This window comes from Oryzias latipes, chromosome 21 (assembly GCF_002234675.1).
Source record: "Oryzias latipes chromosome 21, ASM223467v1".
NCBI classification, from domain to species: Eukaryota; Metazoa; Chordata; class Actinopteri; order Beloniformes; family Adrianichthyidae; genus Oryzias; species Oryzias latipes.
The window spans coordinates 9,764,655-9,789,725 of NC_019879.2; the positions used below are offsets into that span (position 1 = coordinate 9,764,655).

Here is a 25,071-nt window from a genome sequence, read left to right on the forward strand (position 1 = left end):
GAAGTTTACATTAAAAATAGCTGAAACCCGGAATCGCTCTCTGACATCAGTTAAACATAGTTTATTTTTGTTTTTCCTTCACATTTTTAGTTTTTCTCTTTAAAATCCTTTTTCTCAAGGAATAAAAAAGTTCCGTTCTAATGGAGAGAGATCTACCTGTCCTAGCTCTTCATTTAGGTCAGAGGTGTTGACCTGAGCACCCTGCCCCAGCTCTTCATCAAACATTTCTTCATCCCAAGCAATGAAATAGGAGCCGAGAAACTTCTGCATCTCCACCGTTACATACATGGATACTGGAATGATGTAGTTAAACAAAACCATGAAGGCCAGGAAGTCGGTGAAAGCTCGGATCACCTGAAAAACAGAAGAACAAGATAATGAAACCAATCTGCAGTTTTAGAAAAAGGACAAAAAGTGAACATTTTGTAGAGCAGCAGTCTCCAACCTTTTTTAGCCCCCGGACCGAAGACAATATTTTCACGTAGCGGCCTGCACGAGGCTGAAGTATCCGTCTTTTGTTTTTTATTTTAGCTTTCAGTTTACCTTACCTTACCTTACCTTTTGAGAAAAGTTAATCTTCATCCTCTGTAAAATATCTGAAGGCTGGAACCATGTTGTGTTTGTCAAGGAATTATTCAAATGTGATACAGATTTTCGCTTAACCCATAACTGTCAAAGCAGAAGCTAAAAAGATTGGACATTTAAATATATATATTAAAAAAAAGCTCACTAAAACTGGCATTTTCTAAATGTAGTGATCAATGTGAATCCACCATATGGAGAACTTTATAGCAGCATCCTCGTAACATTAGGCAGCTGGTTGCTGAATAATATACATTATTATTATGGTGTGTGGGAACAACTGACAAATTAACAACAAATCCATACTTGAAGTAAAGACTCCTTGTTCTTGTCTGTTGAATTCAGCTTGCTTTGCCAGCTTGGGGGTTTCAATAAAGCTTTAGGAAAGTAGCTGATGGATTTTCAACACGTGACCGGGCGACTTGACATGTGCCAAGAATGAGTGGGATGTGGTGGAGAGAATCCAGTAGTCTTCCAAAATAAAACTTCCTTCAGAATCTAGATTATAAATAAAACAGAAAAAAATGTAGGTGGTGCTTTTTTTCCTCTGCAACCCAGTACCAACTGTCATATAGCCTGGTAGAAGTCTGTGGCCCAGAGGTTGGGGACTACTGCTATATAGCACAGAGGGCTTTAACAAACCACGTGGCGCTGACGCTCGATCTCAGTCCTATGGTTGTACCAGGGTTCATCTCTATCAGGGGACCACTGCCAAGCGTATTTGAGGACAGTGTTGATCACCGCCTTACTGATCAAAATGCACAAATAAACAACCAGAAATGCATTCATTGACCTGCACAGAACGACATAGCAGATAAAGGGTTAGTGATAAAGCTGCAAAAGGTAAAGAGTACAGAAAAAAAGCATGTGGTGAGAGAACGTAAATATACTTTTCCACAGCAGAGCGCTTCTGAGATTTTGACTGGTAATTCAGAGCCATCTTGGTCTCCATGCCAGTGTAGACAGCAACAGCTAAAGCCGAAAAGTAACAAAGATAAATGCTGTAAGAGCCTTTCCATAAATACTCTAAATACTTTAAGCAGCATGGTTAGAATCTTACCATAAATGTGTCCTGTATTCTTCAATGTGGCTCCTCTCAGAAGCAAGTTCTCTGCTCCAAGTGTTCTGTAAGAGTAAATTAGAAAAAGAGGAGGATATCGACACAGAAAACATCACTGGTCGCATTTCATAACATTTTATTTCATGAAAGCCTCGTTAAAATATACAAGTTATGACACGCATGAACACACCCACCTAACCACAGGTTCCTGTTTGTCTTTGTAAATGTCGACGCGTCCGACAAATCTGGGAGGGAAAAAAAAGTCAAACTAAATCAAGCTCCAAACAGGAGTGAGGTTAGATTATGTGACTCGTCCACGCACGAGGAGACTTCAGTGGCGTTTGTCACACTTACTTGTAGAGGTCAGGCTGCGGTTGTTCACATTCAATAGTGGCATGTAGTGAATCCACCTCCTGCTCTGTTCTAAAGGCCATGGTATCTGGTACAGCATAATATGTCTGACACAGAAAGGTCGAGTAGGAATGAAAGAAGGAAAAGACAACAGAGGAAAATGTCACCAACACAGTCACTAATGTGGAAAAGGTTCATTTGGTGCCTTGGACTATGTAGGATTTTGAGATGACCTGAAGAAAGTGGGAGGAAGGAGACAAGCTGTCACAGAGCAATCATGTGGTGGTCCCCCTGAGCATTTATGCCAATATAGACAGTTTATTCTAGGATACAAAGCAGACACTACAGTGTGTGTGACTCTGGTCTGTCAGGCAATTAGAATGAACAAAAGAAACAAGAGAAGTTTAAAATCATGTCAGACATTTTTGTCATCAATATGTTTGAAAAAAAAAACATGTTCATGAGATGGGGAAAGTCCCAAAACACAAAAAAACACTAATTTTTTCCTATCGTCCTACCATAAAATTGTCAAACATTAAAGACCCACTCTGATGAAAGTGGTGGTTTTAACATGTTCTTGTAGCATTTTTCTGATTATGGAGGACAGATATGAAGAAAATTAAGCTCAAAATTGCATTTCTGAGTATTTCTTTATTCAAATCATTATGAATCAGGAGCAGAAGAAAAAATACAGCTGGAAAAAAGAAAGTTCCTGCTTTGCTCTATTCAGATGCATCCAATTGGAGATGACTAGATCAATGTACATCTTTGTTTTCCTCGTCTGAGCCGGCATCTGGCTTAAAACTGTATGGCTGGATAGCTCCTATATCAATAATGTTAGGTTGGGGGGCGAGGGGGGCTGTAAGCTACTACTGCTGCTCTGCAGAAACTATGACTTACAAAAGGATACATTTTTTTATTTCAGCTAAAAACGGCATAATTTTAATTAGAAGTCCACTGGGTTGTGTTTAATAAAAATAGATCAAAAGATGATCGGAGTGTGACTTCAAGATACAAAGACATCTTGTCAAAAAGAATTTTGAACAAACACTTAAAAAATAAAAAATATAGAATTGTCTTTTTTCCCCAAATTGTCCCTTCAAAAAGAAAACCTGATATCCTTACAGGTTAAAAAGAACTAAACATTACAATAAATATGTTTTAGCTTTATTTGTTTTCTCTAAATAGTCCCCAAGTTAATGCATATCAAATATAAAGCCAGTAAAAGAACAAAAGCCACATCTTTGATCTGATGGGACTTTAAATGGAGGCTGTTTTTATGTTTTGAACGAACCAAAATAGATTTATACGATTACATAACTGACATAGTTCTGTGTAAGCAGGGATGCATTGTTAGGTTTTAAAAAGAGGGCTTCATCTGTGGTATTGTGTTCTTTTACAAATCTTCCAGCGCTGTTTTTCCATGGCTGTGCAATCAAAGACCTTTCTAAGTCACCAAGAAAGATAAAACAGAAAAGAAAAACTTTAACACGTCGTGACACCTTGTGACTAGACTCCCCGTCCAGGCTGGTGGTGGTGACAAAACAGGTCCCATCGTATCGGCTCGAGGAAAGAAGGATGAGATCGCAGGGGAAGGTTTCATCCTCCCTAACCATGACAATGTCCCCCACCTGACAGAGAAAGACAGCAAGCAACATCCAAATCAACAAAAAGCTGGGGGGGGGTTGTGTGTGTTTTTCACACTGTTTTAAACAGGCATGGAGATATTTGGGTAACCATCTGCTCATCCTTTATCACTCCTTTTTTCAAAGGATTGAGAAGTTGCATAACGGATTATGAGAGCCGAGCAGCTTAAATTCTGGCAAATCCCGTCTCCACGGTGACCATACACATGAGCTCTGATTTTATACGTTTTAATGTATTCATAATTATTCTCGCTCCTGATTCTCGTTTTAATCCTCTCCGTTTGATCCACGCTTCTGACAGACCTTGACAAAGAAAACACGGTAAGGAGGAAAAAGTGGTGGCAAAACAGACACGAAGAGGAAAAAAGGTCACCGATTTAAAGAAAAAAGTGAAATGAGATCAAACTTTATAACTCAAAAAATTCAATTTTCTAAAAGTCTACTGCTACGAGGACATCATCTGTGGAGCTCAGCACTTTCTTTAGATGTACACTGTAAGCACCCCCTCACCATCCCACGGTCTCGGCATAAGCAGCACACACAGCAGAAACGGGATGTACCAGCGCCAATTACCTACTGACAACGGGGTGCAACAAGACAGAAATATATACGCTCAATCGATAGATCTGCGCCGGAGGTGATAAGCTACATCAGTCACTTTACACAGTCTGTTTTCATCAAATGCCTGGATGACAGAGGAAAGATGACGGCAGAGTAGGTAGCCAGTTACAGGCGGTTGGCGTTTTTCAACAGTTTTTGGGCCAGGCATCCACGTCTGTAACTGAATCTCATAAACAATTAACAAAGATTTTAATTAATTCCTGTACTTCCATCAGGGAAATACAAAATATTAAAAACACAAACAGGTAGATCATTAAAGCAGCGTTGCATGAACAACAGTTCAGTGAACACAAACTTTGGAAATAGGTTCAGGTTGCACTTATTCTTGAAAGCAAAGGAGAATGCCAGCATTTCATACAGAAACTGGCAGCTGGGTCAGCAGAAAACCAGCCTGCAAACTTAACACTTCACCTCCAGTTACAGTCCTGGAGACTCAGGGAAAAAATGAGCAGGTCTGAAAGCTGTAAGGAAAGTCTTTTTACCAGCTTGCAGGGAAATATGAGACAATTTAACATAAAAAAGAAATTTGAGTGGGATATGAAGGAATAGAGCATGTCTATAAAAAAAAGAAATCATTGTGTCTAAACTATAAATAATTTATTATTTACTGTGGTTATTTTTCCGTAGAAATCTGTTTGAGCAAAGTAAATGAAATGAAAAAAATCTAAATGAGGGGAAAAACTTGTGTCTCCCAAAATTACCTGATATAAATGATACAAAAAAGGTGAATAATACCTAGGGAGACTGAGACAAATACAGAAAGAAAAAACATTCTTAAATTAGCTTCAGTAACCCGTCAGTGACGTCTAGAAAGAAATGACTAAAAGCAACCATAATTAATAAATAGGAAATTCATTCTCTTGATGCAGTTACTAGCATATTTTCTTTGTTTTGTTATTACACATGTTGGTAGTGATGCCATGTAAGTATAACTGCATCACTAACGGCGTAATAAGTTAAGTAACAGAGTAACCTCATTCATTTTGTCATCACTACAAAGCCGTTTTAATTACCGTATTTTTTGGAGTATAAGCTGTGCATAGTTTGGCCAGGGGAGTGACTTCTACTCAGGTGCGACTTGTATATTGTTGTTGTTTACCTTTCGGCGTATCCCCTCAGGGGTCGCTACAGCGAATCAGCTTTCACTGATTTGCAGAGGTGGCTTGGCAGAGATTTTTATGCCAGATGCCCTTCCTTCAGGAAAATTGGCAGCTACTAGATAGATTGGTAGATTGTAGATGGCTAGAGTCCATCCATTAAAAATCTTGTCCAATTTTTGTATTTCAAATTAATATTTGAATATTAATTTAGTCTGATTCTGCACTAATATGCAGTTTCTTTTATTGTAGCACATCGTGTTCTAGATCCTGATTGGCTATTGACCATTTTCCTACGTACCTTCATACTCTTGAACAGAATACGTTCACTTTGCCATTTTTACATAAATCTCTGAAGATCTTTGTTTTCATTTTTCAATACTGGATTAATTTTCTTTATGAAGGTTTGAACTTTGAGAGTTTAAACAAGAGAGAAAAGTGTGAAAATGTTCATGTTTGTCGGAGATAAGTCTATCAAGTGTGTAGTGAGGAGTTTTACAGCCATGGAACATCTATAATAGTTGTAAAAATTAAAAGATGACAACTATGCAAGTTTTTTTTTGGAACGTAACATTTCAGATAAACGAGGGACTTAGTTGCACAATTTAGTCTTAATCAGATAATAAAAGTAAGTAACTAACAGATTACACAAGATTTTCAGTGTAATCACAGTTCTGATTAAGCAAGAGGTGAAAGAAGGAAAACGTCCTCAATATTCATTTGTTCAGGTGCCATTCAAATAGTTGTCCCTTAGTGAATGAGAGAAAAACTAAAAAACTCCTGCTATCCCATCAGAATGACATAAAAGAACATCAGTGCAAGATGCCAGACATATCATAAAGAACATCGCCCTTGTTCATTCTCTTTTGCGGAGCACTAGAGGACGGTCTATTGCAGTTTGAGGGCAAATAATTGGCAAGAAAGGCAGAAGAGAGCCAAGAGAGGAAAAGTTATAGAGCACTGCAGGGAAAAAAAGGGGAGAAGTCGAAGGGACATTTATAAAAAAGTGAGCAATGCAGCAGTGTTACTTTGTGGCCTCAGGTACTGTGCTGCTCTAATGAGGCCATTCTTACCCGTAGCTTGTGACTTTGCGTCCTCACCACCTTCCCCTGTTCCACAACGTCCACTGGACACTCGTTTAAGGAGCAGTCCGCTTTGTGTCTCAGCCAGTCCTCATAGCCCTGAGAGTGTTGCAGCAGAAAACAGACAATTAACTTCACTGTAAAGAGAAGATGAAGGAAAATGCAGTGTATGAGTGTTTACTTTGGATTTTGGGGCGGGGGCATAGAGCAAACTAAATGGGAGGTTCTGGTCAAACGTTTTCATTAATTAGCATGACACTCCCTTTGCTTACTAACTAAGCTCTTTTCGAAATTTGAAGGTGACCCTTCATAGTTTGGATTTATGTCTCTGTAAAGCTTGAGAGTTCATTCCAGCTTTGATAGTACAACAGCTCTCTGTTCTGCAACACAGAAGAGGGGAACAGGACCCTGAAGTGATTAACAGAAGGGAGCATTCATTATCACATTTCTCACATCACCAGACATATTCAATGACATGTCCTCTCACGGTGAGAGGAATGTTTATGTACAAATAATTGAGCTGGTCAGCTGAAGAACGTGTTTACTCTGGAAATAGGCTGGATTGATAGGTTGTCTGAGGCAAATCAAGGTGCACAAGACTCATCGGATGTGTTTATGTTTTACCTGCTTTATGGCTGTGACCGTGATGACAAAGAAGAGGGGCAGACCGCTGGTGATTGGACTGGTGGGAGTGTCAATGATAAGCTGCAAGAAAAAAAGAACGATGAAGATAGGGGGGCGTTAACAGAATTGAGAGAGCAACAGACAGGAGAAGGGGGAGATTGTCAAGTAAGATCAGTTTAAAATTGCAGAACTGAACGATTCTAAATAAGAGAAGAAACTGAAATTCTAGTAATATTTGATCTTTAAAACTTAAGAAACTTTCTGCTGTTTTTGATTTCCATCTGTACAATTGATAAACACTACCCAATGAATTCACCAACACCCCACATTCCATTCCTGAACCTAAAGCCAACTGCCAGTATTAAATGCTGCAATTCTACAAAAGACCACTAGAGGATGGTTTCAAATAAAGGAATTTTTCTTCAAATCTCATGTTAAAATGTCCAACTCTACACCAAAATAAGTGTATTTACAGCGTGATGTAAAAAACCTATGTTTATTATTGTTTTTGTTTTTTGTTACTTGCTGTTTTGTATTTAATTTTACTGTTCGGGGTAACATCAGAAAGTATCAGTCCAGGTAAAACATGGCTAATGTTCTCATTATATTAATGTAAAAACAGAATATGATTACAGATAGATATATATACATATACAAAACACAACATGGTATATCTGTAACTATTTTTGAATATAAATTTGAATCATTGCAAATCATTCAATCATGTTGGAAAATAAGATTTAAATGGAACCAAATGAGTGTTTATACATGAAAAATGCGTGTTGAATGTTTTCATGTGTTTGTTTCTTTTTTTTTTTTTTTTTTTTTTTAACTTGTCCTGTCCAACAGCTAGGCATGTGTGTTTGTTTCTTATGTGCATGTATCTATATTTGTATCTGAAACTACATTAAAGAGGGAACAGGACCATTAACAGATAGTGGGCATGCTGGATGTGGTAATTAATTTGGTCTAGGGCACGGGGGTGAGAATTTATAAGGCTCTTACTTCTCCTCACTATCTTTTGGATATTTCTTTTTTTTCTTGTACTGCTTTTACTTCTAAAGTATATGTCTGAAATAAAATATAATCATCATCATCATCATCATCGTGTATTTTCAGAGTCAGTCAGCCAGTAATAAAAAGGTTAAAAAAACGTCAGCAGCAGACTGAAGGCACGTACTCATCAGAAGCTGTTGGGGGATATTGGTCAGTTCAAATTACAGTGCTGCGATAAAGGAGCAATTTGTCAGTAATCTTACATCATAAAAGGGTGTTGCTATGTATTTAAAGAATGGTATATCCAATAACAATGCAGCATCCCTCTTTACATTTGTGTAATTTCAAAAAGTTTATGATCAAAAACAAAACACATAGGATGAGAGACTTCACAGTAGTGGGTTTAAAGCTGTCATCTGGTCTTGGTTTTTAAAGTTGAAGACGTTTCACCTCTTATCCAAAAGGCTTTGACAAAGTCTTTGATAAAGCCTTTTGGATAAGAGACGTCTTCAACTTTAAAAACCAAGTCCAGATGACAACCTTACACCAACTTCTGTGATGGAATCTACCTGGATGAATGAGAGTCTTCATAGACGAGATGAGAGACTGCAATGCAAAAGTGATGAGAACTAAAACCAAAACTATTTCATTTGTCTTTTAACTATTTGCCAATACAAAGGTTGCTACAGTGATATAACTCCTACAGGGGATTTGATAGGCGTACTGTACTGAGTAAATACTTAAGTCCAGGACTACATTAGCAGAACATTATTGTGATGGTGCTTTTCAGCCCAGGTCTCCCTTGAAAAAGAGATCTTATCGCCATGGGACTTTGTGGTAAAATAAAAAATAATTGGTGGGAAACCAGCTAAGCTTCAACTCCAAGAAGAGGTTGTGTGGCCAGACGATAGTTTCCAGGGTTTTGTATGTAATGCAGTAGCTATTTTAAAAATAATACACTATGATTAAATTCTACAGATGCTTCAAACGTGAATAGAAAACTTACTTGGATCAAAAATATCACCAAGAAGTAGAAGTTGGCAATTCTCCGGAACTGCTCAAAAAGATTTTTTGGGATGAAGTTCCAAAAAGTGTACTTTGGGAAAGAGAGAAAGCAAAAGAGACTGTCCAGACACAATTGAAGACAACAGCAAACACTTAAAAAAACTACAACATTTTTTTGGCAAAGAAACAACTTACTTTAAGGCTTGACAAGCAAAGCTAGAAAGTTGGGTTGTCTTTCAAAGTCATGAAATGTTCTGTGGTCATAAACGGATCCGCTTAGGTTCACTTACCTTGGAGGAGACGATGCGGTTGTCAGGATAATCCTGAGGCATATACGCCTCAGCACATGAAGGGGGTTCTTTATGTCCAATATGGACCGTTCGATTCCCTACCCAGTTCTCCTCTCCAACACACTGAGAAAAAAACGGACAAATACATTTTACAGAAGGCACAGTTTAAGTAAGATTTCCTTGCACTTTAATTCTGTTGCCTTTAGAATCTTCATGAAGTCTGGATCGTTTCCAGACCACTGATGCTCAACTGATCTTTGTCAATTTAAACATTGAATGTATGTTAACATACTTATTTTAAAAAATATTAATTAGAAATTCTCAAGTCAGACAGGCTGAAATAAAGTGCAGGTTCATTGGTGTGTATACAGTGGGGAAAAAAAAAGTATTAAGTCAGCCACCAATTGTACAAGTGCTCCCATTTAAAAAGAGGAGAGAGGCCTGCAATTATCATCATTACTATACCTCAAGTGTTCAGCTCAATATAGGGTCCATCGTCCGTCGTGATGGCTGACTGACATCAGGTTGGAGAGACACCATAGCGATGCTACACTCCGCCACGCTGCGAGTCGACACCATAAGCCGCGGTTACATGTGCAAAATATCTTGATCGGATCAATGGTCGGATTAGAATTCAACGGTATACATGGGCCCAGAAAAACGTTTTCTATCTACGCGATCGTTTGAACGGTTCCAAAGGACTGAGCGACATTTCTGCTTTGAAAAGCTCAAACACCGCCCCAAAGCCGCTGTGTGAGCTGACGGTCCGAGCTCTGCCCGGACCTACACTTTTACCGGAAGACCCGGTTCTCCGGGTTCGGTAGCTCGCTCACCTAGAGCTGCGGGACGGATCGCAGTCCGAAGTCTCCCACACATAGCGCACACGTAACAAAGCATCCTCCCTTCCCCTCCAACACAAAGTCTGACTGCTCTGCTCAGAGACAAGGTCGCTCGGTCCACCGGTCCACTTGACTAATCAAGTGCAGGAGCGGACTACTTGTTTTCTACTTCGTTTGTTATTTTTTGTTAGTCACTTCCCTTAGTTTATACTGGATCATCGCGGATGAGTCATTAGTTGGGAAATAAAATAAATGCAGTAATAAAATAAAATAACGAATAATAATTATATAATGTAGAAAAATTATAAAATACCCCCCCCCCTCCCCCGCCGATATCATCGTCCATCCCGATGGTTTACTGCAAACATAGTCAACTGCCAATTTAATGGACATCGCTCAACCCTAGCTCAATACTTTGTTATAAACCCTTTGCTGGCAATGACAGCAGTCAAATATTTTCTGTAAGTCTTCACAAGGTTTTCACAACCTGCTGCTGGTATTTTGGCCCATTCCTCCATGCAGATCTCCTCTAGAGCAGGATGTCCTGGGGCTGTTGCTGGGTGACACAGACTTTAAACTCCCTCCAAAGATTTTCTGTGTGGTTTAGATCTAGACATTGGTTAGACCACTCCAGGAACTTGAAATGCTTCTTACAATGCCTTACCCAGGCAGTCTGCCAGTCTGCCAACCAAAAACATAATTCCCCTTTCATTGCAACAGTTTCAAATTATACTCTAAATGACCCTCGTCGACATAGGAGACGAACATCTAAGATAGAAAACGAAATAAATAATTGTGGATTACAGAAGTAAACCCCCACCACAGCAGCCATTCACCATCAACGGGACTGTGGTGGAGCAGACCAACTGTCACAGGTTTCTTCGTCTGAATATCACAGATAGCCTCAGCTAGGAAAGAAACACTGTTGCCACAGCGAAGAAGGCCCAGCAGAGGCTGTACTTCATCAGGCTTCTGAAGAAGGCAGGACTCAAGTGCCATACCCTCACCCAAGCCTACAGGGGGCTTGTTGAAAGCATCCTCACAAGCGGACTGACAGCTTGGTTTAAAAACACCACCATGAAAGAGAAGAAGATGCTGCAAAGGGTCATCAAAACAGCTGTAAAAAAATCATTGGGTGCAATCTTCCATTCATCGAGACCATCTATAAACGATGAAACAGCAGGAGAGCAGTGAAGATCATCAGGGCCAGTCACCATCCTGCCCACGCACTGATCCAGTGTGTGGACTCAGGCCACAACCTCAGACACTGCAGGCCTGAAAGTTTTCAAACACACACCACATGCTTTCACAACAGCTTCTTCCCAGCAGCAGTCAGAATGTTAGCACAGAACATAAGAGAGGTGAGAGTGAGACTGAACTGAACAACACAACACAGCAACATGAATAATCCCCCCTGGAACACAATTTATTTATTCAATATATTTAAACTTTTTTTTAATCTGTTAGAACTATAATGAATGCTAACCACCCGGGACATGAAGCGCAATGAACAATGAACAATTAAAAACCACTATATCTCACAAACAGGACATAAAGAGAACAGCGCAATAATAAAAAGGTTGAGACACTGCAATAACGTGTGGATACGACTGCATCGTTCATATTTTTTTCCTCTTCTCTTTTCTTAAATTTTGGCCCTCATTTTTATTCACGATTCTTGTTAGTTTTTGTTGTTATTTTCTGTTGTCCTTCTGTAATTCGCCCTGACTCGATAGCTGCCGAAGAAAAATTCCAATGTACTTGTTTCACATGTACAAATGAAAATAAACTCTCATCTATCTTATTTTCCGACAAATGTGCCATTGTAGCTTCTCATTGGCTAAAAACACCTGATCCTGGTAATCAGCAGCAGATAAGGCTGGATTTCTGAAAAACCAGAAGGAGGTGGCCATCGATACCCGTTGTCTGACCCCCCCTAGTTTACGCCATCAACGTGAATGAGCAGATTTTGAAGTGGAGAAAAGCAGCCTTGCGCTAATATGTAACACTTTACTGTAGTGAAGTGCTTACATAATCAATGTGGCAGAGAAAAGTGGCTATGCACTGATATGCAACACTTGTGTTGGATATTGGTAATTAAATATCCCAAATATCAATTTAAATTGATTGTGTAAGCACTTCACTACTGTAAAGTGTTGCATATTAGCGCACAGCTGTTTTTTCTGCTTCAGAATCAGCTGGAATAAGTTTAATTGCGGTAGAGTTAGGTAGTCCACAGAATGTAAATGATGGAGCTCAAGCTCCGATGTTAAAGGGTTAAAACCCAACACAACTGTAGTCTATGGTTTTTCCTGTTGTAAATACTGTTCTTTACTATGTTGTTTTGATTTGGATACTGTGCTGCTTGTGAATTTTTTTCAATTTATGATTTTTTCCTACCCGTTATAATGCATAACAATAGCAACAAGAAAGTGATTTACAAGCAAGAGCAGCAAACAGACATTCTAGTGTTTTTAAACTGAAAGCTTTACTTTGATAAAGATAGAACTAGTTGGTCCATAGGAAAGAGTCAGACTAATGGATCTAAACTTATCGTCTGTTACTCAACAGGCACTTGACAGTGGAATAAAAATAGACATGTGGCCAACAGTGGCAGCAAATTGGAGACCCATCCAAAACATTCATGGGCAACATGACCCTTAGAGTCACTGTAAAATAGAAAAATGAGAAGGCAGGCTGAAAAACAAGACCACAACAAACAAATTTTCATAAAAACAATAATAAAGAAAAAAGGAGAGAGGAAAAACTAGTTTTTATTTAAATCTTAAATGCATTAACTTCCTTTTATCTACAATTCACACATCACATCCACCATTGTCCACCAATTGCTCTTCTCTTTAGACATTTTGTTTCCTTAGCACATCTTCCTTAACTTGTTCAGATATCTTTATTTGCTGCTCATTGTTCCCAACCAACCATTCATTTAGCTGTGACTACCAAACCATGAAAAATTTTTATTTACAGCATTTGTGGTATGTAGTAATCAGATCATTATTTTTTACTAATCCATAAAAACCTGCGCTCCAACGATCCCTTTTAACTCAACCGCTCCATCAAACTATGCGGTTTGCTGGTTAGTCTTGGGAGATGAAGGTTTTATCTTTATTGACAAAAGACTGGCATTACATCATCAATCATCAGCAGTGGCACAATGGATTCGTAAACCACCAAATATCCCAACACTGCAGCTTCTCCTTTTATGTTCCCGTCAGCACTGGGATGCAGGCTCCACAGTATTTTTTTTGTGAACTCTGAGTTCACAAAGAGAATTGCAGAGGGCTTGCTGTTTCTAGAATGGAAAATGCCACTATAAAGAAACAACCATGGAAGTAGTTGCAGCTATGCTATTGCATATTTATATGCGCACACTTGCAGAAGCTTTACTTGGCCAAATTTTAAACCAGTTTTGATGCATGCATCTTCAATTGCAATGATGTAGATAAATTCCTTTCATAGAGATGTAATAAAGGATATACGCCATTAACTGGCCTGATTAAACAACCCTGCCGTGGACTTCCTTCACTGACCTGCCATACTGCACTGCAGGAGAGCTCGACATGTTCACCACAGATTTCTTATCTACACACTGATTAAATAACCTTGAAACAAGTAAGATTTCAATGGATACCATAAGTCAGCACAGGATGTATTAATATTTTATTAGATATAATCAGTAAAGCAAAAAAGTCACTGATTCTGTAAGATGTCCTGCCTGATAGATTATAAAAGGATATGTACTGTTCATCATAGGTAAAAACTTCAACAATGAGACATAGAAAATTAAGAGAAAAAAAAGGAATTCAGGAAATCGCAGAAATGATTTGTATAATGGTGCAGAAACTTAGCATTTATTTCCTAAAATCAAGAAACAATGCTGTCCCTCACAGACCTGTTACTTTTTTCAGGAGCTCTATTATCCTTTACTTGTAACCTGTATTAATGTCAGTAGTTTGAACTGGTTATCTATATAATAGACACCTGTTCACAGCCTTAAAGACCCACTCCAATGAAAATAGCATTTTTGGTGTGTTTTTTACATGTTCTGGTAGCATTTTTCTCATAATGAGGGACATATATAAAGAATTTAAGATTAAAACTGCATTTCTTGGTATTACTTTATTCAATAGTGTTGAATCAGGCGCAGATGAGCACGTTTGAAAAATGTTGTAGTTGTTGCATATAAACTACAATGGGGGATCTACAGAAAACCTTTGCCCTCGGTCATTACTAACCAGGGCTAAATTACTTGAGTTGAACTTTTCTCATTAACCAAAAACCTACTTTCTGCACCATTAAACAGTTCACTAGTTAGCTTGGGTTGATGTACAAATAATCATAAGACTTACGACATTCAGGAAAAATGTGTTAACAGAAGATTGAGATTTACTGCTTTAAAAACTTTTAGTCTTAACATTTTCATTTTCCTCTGATAAGCAAACATTTACTGATTAACCTGGCAAATAAATATGCTTGAATACTATCAAAGTAATCGGTCAAAACTAACAATAGGAAATTTTCTTTTCGCAATTTACACAAAATGGAGACTTTCAGACCTTGATCAGTTTAAAAGGAAGAACCTAGTTGCTTCTACCTATTGATCACTATAGAAACAAGATGTTATGTTTTCTATAGTGCAGCTTTTTTTTCCATAGAAACAAGATTGTACTGAGATTTCATTATAGACTGAAGGTTTGATGTTCAATGTTGGATTTGACAGAAAAATGATGAAATTATAATCTTTTTCAAGACAAAATATAAAAACTGACAGAAAACAGGTATAATGAGGGAAATATGTGTTCTATCAAATGCAAATAAATTGCAAAAATCCCTGAAGGTACAAAAGGGCATACATTTACCATTAATTTGGTCTAGACCACATGTGTTAAAATCAGGCCACGTTTGGCCTTCAATATAATCATAATTGGTCTGCGAGATAATTTAAAAGTGCATTAGAGCTGGCCCGCGGTATATTGTACCACTAATACTACAAATCCCACAATGCCTTGCTCGTATGTTGGTGAGCAGGTATGTTGGTGAGCAGGCGAAACAGGCAAGCAGTCCTTTTTTCTGTTGACAGTTGTTGACAACCATGCTCCAGTCGCATTGGACAAATTAATTGCACCCTCCACAAAAATAGCCAAACGTAAGATGGACAACAGGAGCTTTCAAGACAGGTGGGAGGCCGATTATCTGTTACCAAATATAAAGGACAGATGTGTTTGTCTTGTGTGCGGAGCTAACCTGGCTGTAACAAAAGAATATAACATAAGAAGACACTATATGAAATGGTTAAACATTTCATATAAGATGCAGTTAATTTTTCAATAAATATTGAGTTTGGCCTGTGACTTTACTTCAGTGCTTAATTTTGGCCCACTGTGAATTAGAGTTTGACACCCCTGGTTGAGACATTAAAATGTTAGTGTTTTAGCCCCTTCGTAACGTGCACAAACTGTAATGACAAAATTCACCAAAACATCTGAGATAAAAACAAAGGTTGAATTTGAGAATACCTTGAACTGACAACATTTGTATTCATTTTACATCCCAGGTTTCTCTCTCTCGGCTCCCTGTGATCCAACAGTTATGTAAGTCTTTAATCCAGCTGTGCTACTTTTACTCTTCCCTCCCTATCCTGTCTCATTCTCCCCCGTCACTGCAATTCACACTCAAAAACACCATCAACTATTATGCGTTGCCCATTTGCAATACATGTCAAAAAGTTGCTTCTAGTATAAACGGCACCATGCTACACAAAAACAAAAGTCCTTGAAGTCATGAACAAGGCACAAGACAGTTTCTATGAAGACAAGTCTGGCAGAAACGCTTACTTGATAGGTTTGTGTCCCGTCCAGCCACCGTCTACCCATCATGGCCCTTTAACGCGAGGTCAAGATGTCAGAAACAGACCATTTGTAGACCATAGCAGTAATGTAAATACAAGGACCAACACCATTTACCGTTGGTTCTTAAATAGCATTAAGTATTATATTTCACAGAACAACTCAGCCTCCTTTCTAACCATTAAGTGCAATTCATAATAGCGGTTTAAGAATCTCAGTAGTGCTGTCAGTCACCACTTCAGATCTCTTTGTTATGTATAACATCGTTTGTGAAAATAAAGAAATAGACAGTTTTTTTTATTTTTTTTATTTCTATTGAAAAGTCTATTTGTTACACAGAACAATAAATATATTAACAGTTTGGTTTTAAGGATTTTTCCTTACTTCCAATTTCCAAGTTCAAAAAAACAACTGTAGAGTTGTTGTTTTTTTTAATATCAGCTGTATTGATTTAATTTTAGGGCAAATTTATTTGGCTTTATTTGGCTTTTTGCCATACAGAATCCAATGGGTGATATCAGAGATTGCCTATCCGGTGTATTCTTGTCTATGGTTTGCTCCAGCTTTTAAAACCTGGCATGAACTCTATTTCATTTTGGCCATCTCAGTATAAAGTACTCCACCGGAGTATTTCACACAGTTGTCGTGAGTTGTGTCAGCCAATGGCATCACTCCATCACTGCTTTGACCAGAAACCTACTGGCACACAAAGGAATGAGTCAGCAGACAAATGTGGCATATGCACCACATGACGCACTCAGTCAACTTGCACCATTCAAAATGCCTCAAATTTGCCCCCTTGGTTTAAAGTAGACGTGACTGAGACATGAGTGCATTATTTAATGGATAAAGTACGTTTAATAATTCAGTTGAGTTGGGCGACATTTCAGCTGTGACTTTATGGGGAGCAAACCTTTCTCTATGTGTCTAGTTGCAATGAAGAGGCTATATATGTGCAGTCAGGACCATAAATATTTGGACAGAAACGCAGTTTTTCTAATTTTGTTTCTGTAAATTACCACAGCGGCTTTTAAATAAAACAACTCAGATGCCATTGAAGTACAGACTTTCAGCTTTTATTCCATGGGTTGAACAAAAAGATTGCATAAAAATGTGAAAAACTAAAGCATTTTTTAAACACAATCCCTTCATTTCGTGGGCTTGTAAGTAATTGGACAAATGAAATAAATGAAAACAAAATGGTTAATACTAATATTTGGTTGAAAACCCTTTGTTGGCAATGACAGCCTGGAGTCTTGAACTCATGGACATCACCAAATGCTGGGTTTTCTCCTTCTGAATGCTCTGCCAGGCCTTTACTGCAGCGGCTTGTGTTGCTGTTTGTTTGTGAGCCTGTCTGTCTGAAGTTTAGTCAACAAGTGAAATGCTGCTCAATTGGGTTAAGATCAGGAGACTGACCTGGCCATTCAAGAATTCCACTTCTTTGCTTTAATAAACTCCTGATTTGCTTTGGCTGTATGTTTTGGGTCATTGTCCATCTGTATTATGAAACGCCGCCCAATCAGTTTGGCTGCATTCAACTGGATCTGCGCAGACAGTATGTCTCTGAATACCTCAGAATTCATTGGGCTGCTTCTGTCCTGTGTCACGTCATCAATAAACACTAGTGTCCCAGCAGCCATGCACGCCCAGGCCATCACACTGCCCCCACAGTGTTTTACTGATGATGTAGTGTGCTTTGGATCATGAGCTTCTCCACGCTTTCTCCATACTTTTCTCTTGCCATCATGCTGGTAGAGGTTGATTTTGGTTCATCTGTCCAAAGAAAGTTTTTCCAGAACTGTGCTGGCTTTTTTAGATTCTTTTTAGCAAAGTCCAATCTAGCCTTCCTATTCTTGAGGCTTATGAGTGGCTTGCATCTTGCAGTGTACCCTCTGTATCTACTTTCATGCAGTCTTCTTTTGATGGTAGTCTTGGATATTGATACGCCTACCTCCTGGAGAGTGTTGTTCACTTAGTTGGCTGTTGTGAACGGGTTCTTCGTCACCATAGAAATGATTCTGCGATCATCCACCACTGTTGTCTTCCGTGGACGTCCAGGTCTTTTTGCGTTGCTGAGTTCACCAGTGCTTTCTTTCTTTCTCAGGATGCACTGAACCACACTGTTGATTTAGCTACTCCTAATACTGTAGCAATTTCTCGCATGTTTTTTTTCTCTGTTTTATCAGCTTAATGATGGCTCCTTTCACCTGCATGGAGAGCTCCTTTGACCGCATGTTGTCTGTTCACAGCAAAATTTTCCAAATCAAGCACGAGTCCTCTAATCAACTCCAGGCCTTTTATCTGCTTCACTCATAATGACATAACAAGGGAATTGCCCACACCTGCCCATGCAATAGCATGGACGTCAATTGTCCAATTACTTACAAGCCCATGAAATGAAGGGATTGTGTTCAAAAAGTGCTTTAGTTTTTCACATTTCTATGCAATCTTTTTGTTCAACCCATGGAATAAAAGCTGAAAGTCTGCACTTAAATAGCATCTGAGTTGTTTTATTTAAATTCACTATGGTAATGTACAGAAACTAAATTAGAAAGAATGTGTCTCTGTCCAAATATTTATGGTCCTGACTGTATACTTGTGTAAATGTGTGTTTCGGGCTTCCGTGTACAATAATCTTGTGATTACCTGTAGTTACGCAAGTTACTATGACCGTTTTCAGGCTCTTTGATATGCGACCATTAAGCCAGGTTGAACTTTTACCAATCAGGGTCTCAGATTTGATTAGAGCCAACCGTTTGAAAATTGATTATGGAGTACATTTCAATAATTGCCTTTTGTGCCTGGATGTAATTATATGACACCATACATATGAATAGAGCTGTAAAAGAAAATTTACACCGCTTTGAGATTTCGCACCAAGCCTCATCCAACTGTAGGTGGCGGGCATGCTTTGCACAGTTATCCAACACTTCACTTTACATAAGCAAAGTGTTGCATATCGGTGCACAGCAGACATGCAAAGCCGCTTTCTCCATGCCAGAATCAGTTGATTCACTTGGATCACATAAAAGGTCAAAGAGGTATGGTCGCTGGCAACATTTCTGGTAAGGGTTAAAGGACCAGAAAATGGTCAAGTAAACATAAGTAAAACCCATTGAAAACTTATAAATTCCCCCCAAAAAATTACTCTAAAATAAGTCAAGAGCTAAATGTTTTTGAGTAAATGGAGGTAAGATGAGAGGCATAATCAGTACCCAACATCCACTTTCTTCTCCTCCACTTAAAATTTGCTATGATATTAGCTGTACTGAACATATAGATCGAATTGCACACACATGTAAACACCAACTTATTTAAAAAAAAAAAAAAAAAGGGAGGATTGACAACCTTTAAAACACCCGAGTCAGGATCCGGTGCATCTAACAAAGCATTGATTTGCTGAAAGCTTCACCAGATCTGACACAAATGTTTGTAAAAGACACTGTTGCTCCAATTCAGCCACCCACCAACAAGCTGTTATCTGTTCAAGCAGATAGTACGCTGATGGTAGAAACCCAATTGAACATGAGCAACCAATGGAGTTCCAACAGAACATCACTGTATGGGCATTTCCTGCCTCCACACACACAAACCTGGTTCTCAATGGTTAGAAATGATTAACCCACATTGGACTTTTTGACCAGAAAACAGCAGTTTCTTCCTGCACTGCAATACAGAACAGAACAGAGTCTCTGCAGGCCTTCTCTTCTCTGAGCCCTAATTGGAATTTATGCCCTCTGCAGAGCGGTGCGTCTGAAAGCCATGAGGGTAGTTTGTGCGCGGGTGGGTCCCTTATGGACCAGCTGGGTGGGTTCACTCCGCTTTCACACATTCAGCGGTCTCTCCTGCATGATGTAGACCCTAGTACCTTCTCCATTCAACTGCACAAATATACAGTCAAAGCACTCAACTGGCTGCCAAAGCTAGACAACTGCCATACGGTCACCCCCCACCACCAACAATACCCCCCCCCCCCCCCCCCCCCAATGTCCGAGTAGCGTTCAAAAATCTATTTGCCACACAGGTCAGACCCAGAAACGGCCCAATCTCCTGTTGTTGACACATCTCAGAGCGACACAGACGAGTGTTGACAGACGGTGGCCCTCACGTATCTGGTGATGATCCTCCGGAGCCGGCTGAAATCCATCCTTCTTCGAGCTCCGGCGCCGGCGACCAAAGTTGTGCGAGAGACGTCGAGCTCCCTCCGAGTCCTCGTAACCGCTACCTAACGTGGCTTCTCCCGCTCGTATCCATCGCTCAGCATCCCCGCCGCCTTCACCGTCTCCGTGATTAGCGAGGAGCAGCGGTCTCTCAGTCACTCGCCTGCTCTGATTTTCATGGCATCGCCCCCCGCCTCCTCGTCCTTCTCCTCTCCCAGGAGCCACCGAGCGACCGAAACAAGCGGAGCTCTCAAGCCGCTGGTGGCATTTCAGGAGAATTCTCCCCGAACCTCAGGTTCTGCAGGTTCGCAAGTGTCTGTGGAGCGAACAACTGAACAGTCGCGGGAGCTGGAAGTGGGTATATGTTGAGAGACACGGTGGCCCTCGATGTAACGTTGCTGCGAAGTGTCCACAGCGCGCGCGTCAGATGACTGAACAGCGCATGCGCACTATTTTTTCTGGAAAATGTACCTTTTTGAGTTCAGAAAGCAGAAAAACTTACAGCTTTAAATTATGGAATTATAGGCACATGAAAAAGAGAACTACTTAAACAGCCCGACAGCTTTGTTGATGTTTTAAATTTAACCTCAGCAAAACTAGTTTGTAATCATTTTTTGCACGTGGGTAAAATTGTTGGCCCCTCTCTGTAAAACAAACATAGTTTGACTAAAGTAATAAAGCACTAGAAATTGAATTAAAATCCACTAAATAAATCAGACCCAAATAAATCAGACAATGCTTTTTAAGTACTTGTTCAACAAAATTATTTAGGACAAAAAGATGTTACCTTAAGAAAGCATGACATTAGGGCTGCACGATATGAGGAAATCTAGCGATTTGCGATATTAGTGATCAATATTGTGATGATAATATGACTTGCGATACATGAACAAATAGCAAAACAACTACATACATAATTTCCATTTACTGTGCAACAGTTTAATTTAAATAAGCGTCAACACAACTTAAATTATACTCCAAATAACTCTCGTCTACATTGGAGGCGAGGATCAAACATAAGAGGGCTCCATTTGATTGATCAATGATCCTAAGGAATCCATCCGATTGGTCAAATAAATAAAGGGATTTATTTGATTCGTTAAATGCTTCAGGCTGTCATAAAGTGGTTTTAGCACATTTAAGATTACCACTTATCGCAAATGTCACAGACTTTTGCTGCATATTGGCCATCTTAAAATCGCGATAAAGATAAATTTGCGATTTATTGTGTAGACCTACATGACATGACGATTTTTTTTTACATCGAGTTATGTTTTTTTAATTAAAGTCAAAAGTTTCCTCAAACGTGTTACAAGTCAGTTTGCCTATTTAAAGGCTGTTAGTCACTTGATGTTAGTATCAGTTTGTACCACACAGAGAGAAGAAGAGTTTAGGGAGCTTAGAAAGAAAGTTACAGCCTTGAGCTGTGTTGTATGGCCCACAGGCACTCTCGCCCTCTGCCCTGGTTCGGTTTTATCTCCATTACAACCATTTTATGCTTTCGTCGCCTGGGGGTGACGACCAGGTCAATGTAATTTTTGGAAGAATCTGCACTTTTGTATTTCCTTGGCAATACAGGTTTTTTTTTAGCCACCTCCACATTCCTAAAACTGATAAGAAGCTTCTATAACAACTATAGATGCTGTGTGGGAGGAAGTGACATCTGGTTTGAAGTGAAAACTGGAGTTCGTCAAGGATGTGTGATGTCAGCTCTCCTCTTCAACGTAGTGATAGACTGGGTGATGAGGCGCACGACTGAAGCAGGACCAACTGGCATCAGATGGACACTCTTCTCCACCCTCGAGGATCTCGACTTTGCTGACGATCTGGCACTGATCTCTCATATTCACCGACATATGCAAGACAAGACTGACCGGCTAAGCCGATTTGGATCCCAGGTTGGTCTTAAAATCAACCAAAGCAAGTCAGCGATTTTGACCTTGAATACTACGTCATAGCCCCCCATCAAGGTCAATGATCAGAATTTACCATTTACTGAAAGCTTTACTTACTTGGATAGCATCATCACATCAGAAGGTGGAAGTAATAAGGACATACAGAACAGGATTAATAAAGCCAGGGTTGCATTCATAAGCATGAACAATATTTGGAAGACATCACAGTACAGCACTAAGACAAAACTGAAGCTCTACAGCAGCTGTGTTCTGTCAGTATTACTGTATGGAGCAGAGTGCTGGAGAATGACACAGCAGGACTTGACCAAACTTTCGACCTTCCACACCAAAAATTTAAGGAGGATATTAAGAATTTTCTGGCCCCAAAAGATCTCCAATGAAGATCTATTCCTCCGCAGCAATCAAGAAGACATGTCATCAATTATCCTCAAAAGACGCTGGACATGGATAGGACATGTACTCAGGAGTGAAAACCACACAATAATAAAGACAGCACTACATTGGACACCAGATGGAAAAAGAAAAAAAGGACGGCCGAAGATCACCTGGCGCCGAACAGTAGAAACCGAGCTGAAGGAATTTGGACACACCTGGGGAACCATCATCACCCTGGCCCGCGACCGTCAGAAGTGGAAAGATTTCGTTGCTGCCCTAAGCGTCTCAAGGCGTAAAAGGCAGTAAGAAGAAGAACCATTTTATGCTTTCGTCGCCTGGGGGTGACGACCAGGTCAATGTAATTTTTGGAAGAATCTGCACTTTTGTATTTCCTTGGCAATACAGGTTTTTTTTTAGCCACCTCCACATTCCTATGTAGTCATATCCTGTGTCTTATCGCTTCAGCCATCGATTTATGCATTCAATTTTCGAAAAACTAAGGTAAAAAATGTGCGGGGGGAAAAAGGAGCGCCACATTTGTGAGCTTGTTACACTAACGCTGTTCAAAATCTTCAAACTTTAAAACCAACATACAGTACAGACAAAAAGTTTGGACACACCTTCTCATTCAAAGAATTTTCTTAATTTTCATGACTAGGAAAATTGTATAGTCACACTGAAGGCATGAAAGCTGTGAATTAACACATGTGGAATTATATACACAATAAAAAAAGTGTGAAACAACTGAAAATATGTCATATTTTAGATTCTTCATAGTAGCCACCTTTTGCTTTGATTACTGCTTTGCACACTCTTGGCATTCTCTTGATGAGATTCAAGAGGTAGTCACCTGAAATGTTTTTCACTTCACAGGTTTAATAAGTGTGATTTCTTGCCTTATAAATGGGGTTGGGACCATCAGTTGTTCTGTGCAGAAGGCAGGTGGATACACAGCTGATAGTCCTACTGAGTAGACTGTTAGAATTTGTATTATGGCAAGAAAAAAGCAGCACGAAAAACTTCATCATTACTTTAAGAAATGAAGGTCAGTCAGTCCGAAAAATTGGGAAAACTTTGAAAGTGTCCCCAAGTGCTGGCTCACATGTGGACCGCCCCAGGAAAGGAAGACCAAGAGTCACCTCTGCTGCGGAGGATAAATTCATCCGAGTCACCAGCCTCAGAAATAGCAGGTTAACAGCAGCTCAGATTAGAGAACAGGTCAACGGCACACAGAGTTCTAGCAGCAGACACATCTACAACAACTGTTCAAAGGAGACTGTGTGAATCAGGCCTTCATGCTAGAATATCTGCTAGGAAACCACTGCTGAAGAAAGGCAACAAGCGGAAGAGACTTGTTTGAGCTAAACAACACAAGGAATGGACATTAGACCAGTGGAAATCTGTGCTTTGGTCTGATGAGTCCAAATTGGAGATTTTTTGTTCCAACCACCGTGTCTTTGTGCGACGCAGAAGGTGAACAGATGGACTCTACATGCCTGGTTCCCACCGTGTAGCATGGAGGAGGAGGTGTGATGGTGTGGGGGGGCTTTGCTGGTGATACTGTTGGGGATTCATTCAAAATTGAAGGCACACTGAACCAGCATGGCTACAACAGCATCTTGCAACGGCATGCTATTCCATCCGGTTTGCGTTTAGCTGGACCATCATTTATTTTTCATCAGGACAATGACCCCAAACACACCTCTAGGCTGTGTAAGAGCTATTTAACCAAGAAGGAGAGGGATGGGGTGCTGCGCCAGATGATCTAGCCTCCACAGTCACCGGACCTGAACCCAATCATGATGGTTTGGGTTGAGCTGGACCACAGAGTGAAGGCAAAAGGGCCAACAAGTGCTAAGCATCTCTGGGAACTCCTTCAAGACTGTTGGAAGACCATTTCAGCTGACTACCTCTTGAAGGTCATCAAGAGAATGCCAAGAGTGTGCAAAGCAGTAATCAAAGCAAAAGGTGGCTACTATGAAGAACCTACAAATGACATTTCTTTTTCTTTTTCTTTTTTTTTTTCTTTGAACCCCATAAGTGATTTTGGCCTCATTCAGTTTTTTGATGGTTTCTCTTGCTGTGTTGTCATAATTTTTTTGGGGGGAGAGTGGTTCACTTCCCCAAAGTTCCTTTTTACAGAATACTAGCAACGTGCCAATTTTGGTGCGTTTTTGAACATTTGGGGGCAAAATCTTCTCTCAAAGGTGCAAGAAGAATTAGGAAAACAATATGGTCCTTACAGTCCAGAACTAATGTGGGACATAATAATAGAGCAGGATATTTAAAGTAAACACTGGGAGACCTTTGGTGTTCCTCTAGCTACAATTCTGCTTGTTTTCAGAAGTTTATGGTCAACAGGACTGTTATAAACCTTCCTGAACGTGGCCACAAAAAGAAATTTGATGACTGCAGAGTCCCTGAACAGTCTCCAGAGACTTTAGTTAAAAGACAACTCCAAGGTCAAAGTGCATCACAGTTAAGACAATATCAGTCAATGTTTGAGCCAAAGTGAACTTTATGGACAACCAAGGAGGAAATCACAGTTAAAAAAAAAAAA

At 39.6% G+C, this 25,071-nt stretch overlaps 1 protein-coding gene across 6 annotated transcripts in view; it reads right to left on the bottom strand.

Annotated features, from left to right (window-relative positions):
* Positions 1-20,660, bottom strand: part of LOC101172289 (probable phospholipid-transporting ATPase IH) — a 39,425-nt gene extending 18,765 nt beyond the window's left edge. For 3 of the 6 annotated variants that reach the window (XM_023950620.1, XM_023950619.1, XM_023950621.1), the window contains exons 1-12: positions 20,169-20,660; positions 9,355-9,477; positions 9,066-9,155; positions 7,064-7,144; positions 6,431-6,538; positions 3,496-3,624; positions 1,997-2,100; positions 1,837-1,887; positions 1,643-1,707; positions 1,473-1,554; positions 1,225-1,375; positions 157-354 (exon numbers count right to left, since the gene is read on the bottom strand). In XM_023950620.1, the coding sequence (XP_023806388.1) occupies positions 157-354; positions 1,225-1,375; positions 1,473-1,554; positions 1,643-1,707; positions 1,837-1,887; positions 1,997-2,100; positions 3,496-3,624; positions 6,431-6,538; positions 7,064-7,144; positions 9,066-9,155; positions 9,355-9,477; positions 20,169-20,207 (1,221 nt within the window). In that variant the 5' untranslated portion in view covers positions 20,208-20,660. The remainder of the gene's footprint in view (positions 1-156; positions 355-1,224; positions 1,376-1,472; positions 1,555-1,642; positions 1,708-1,836; positions 1,888-1,996; positions 2,101-3,495; positions 3,625-6,430; positions 6,539-7,063; positions 7,145-9,065; positions 9,156-9,354; positions 9,478-20,168) is intronic. The other 3 variants (XM_023950625.1, XM_023950623.1, XM_023950624.1) reach the window with 1 other exon arrangement.
* Between the last annotated feature and the right edge of the window lie 4,411 nt (positions 20,661-25,071).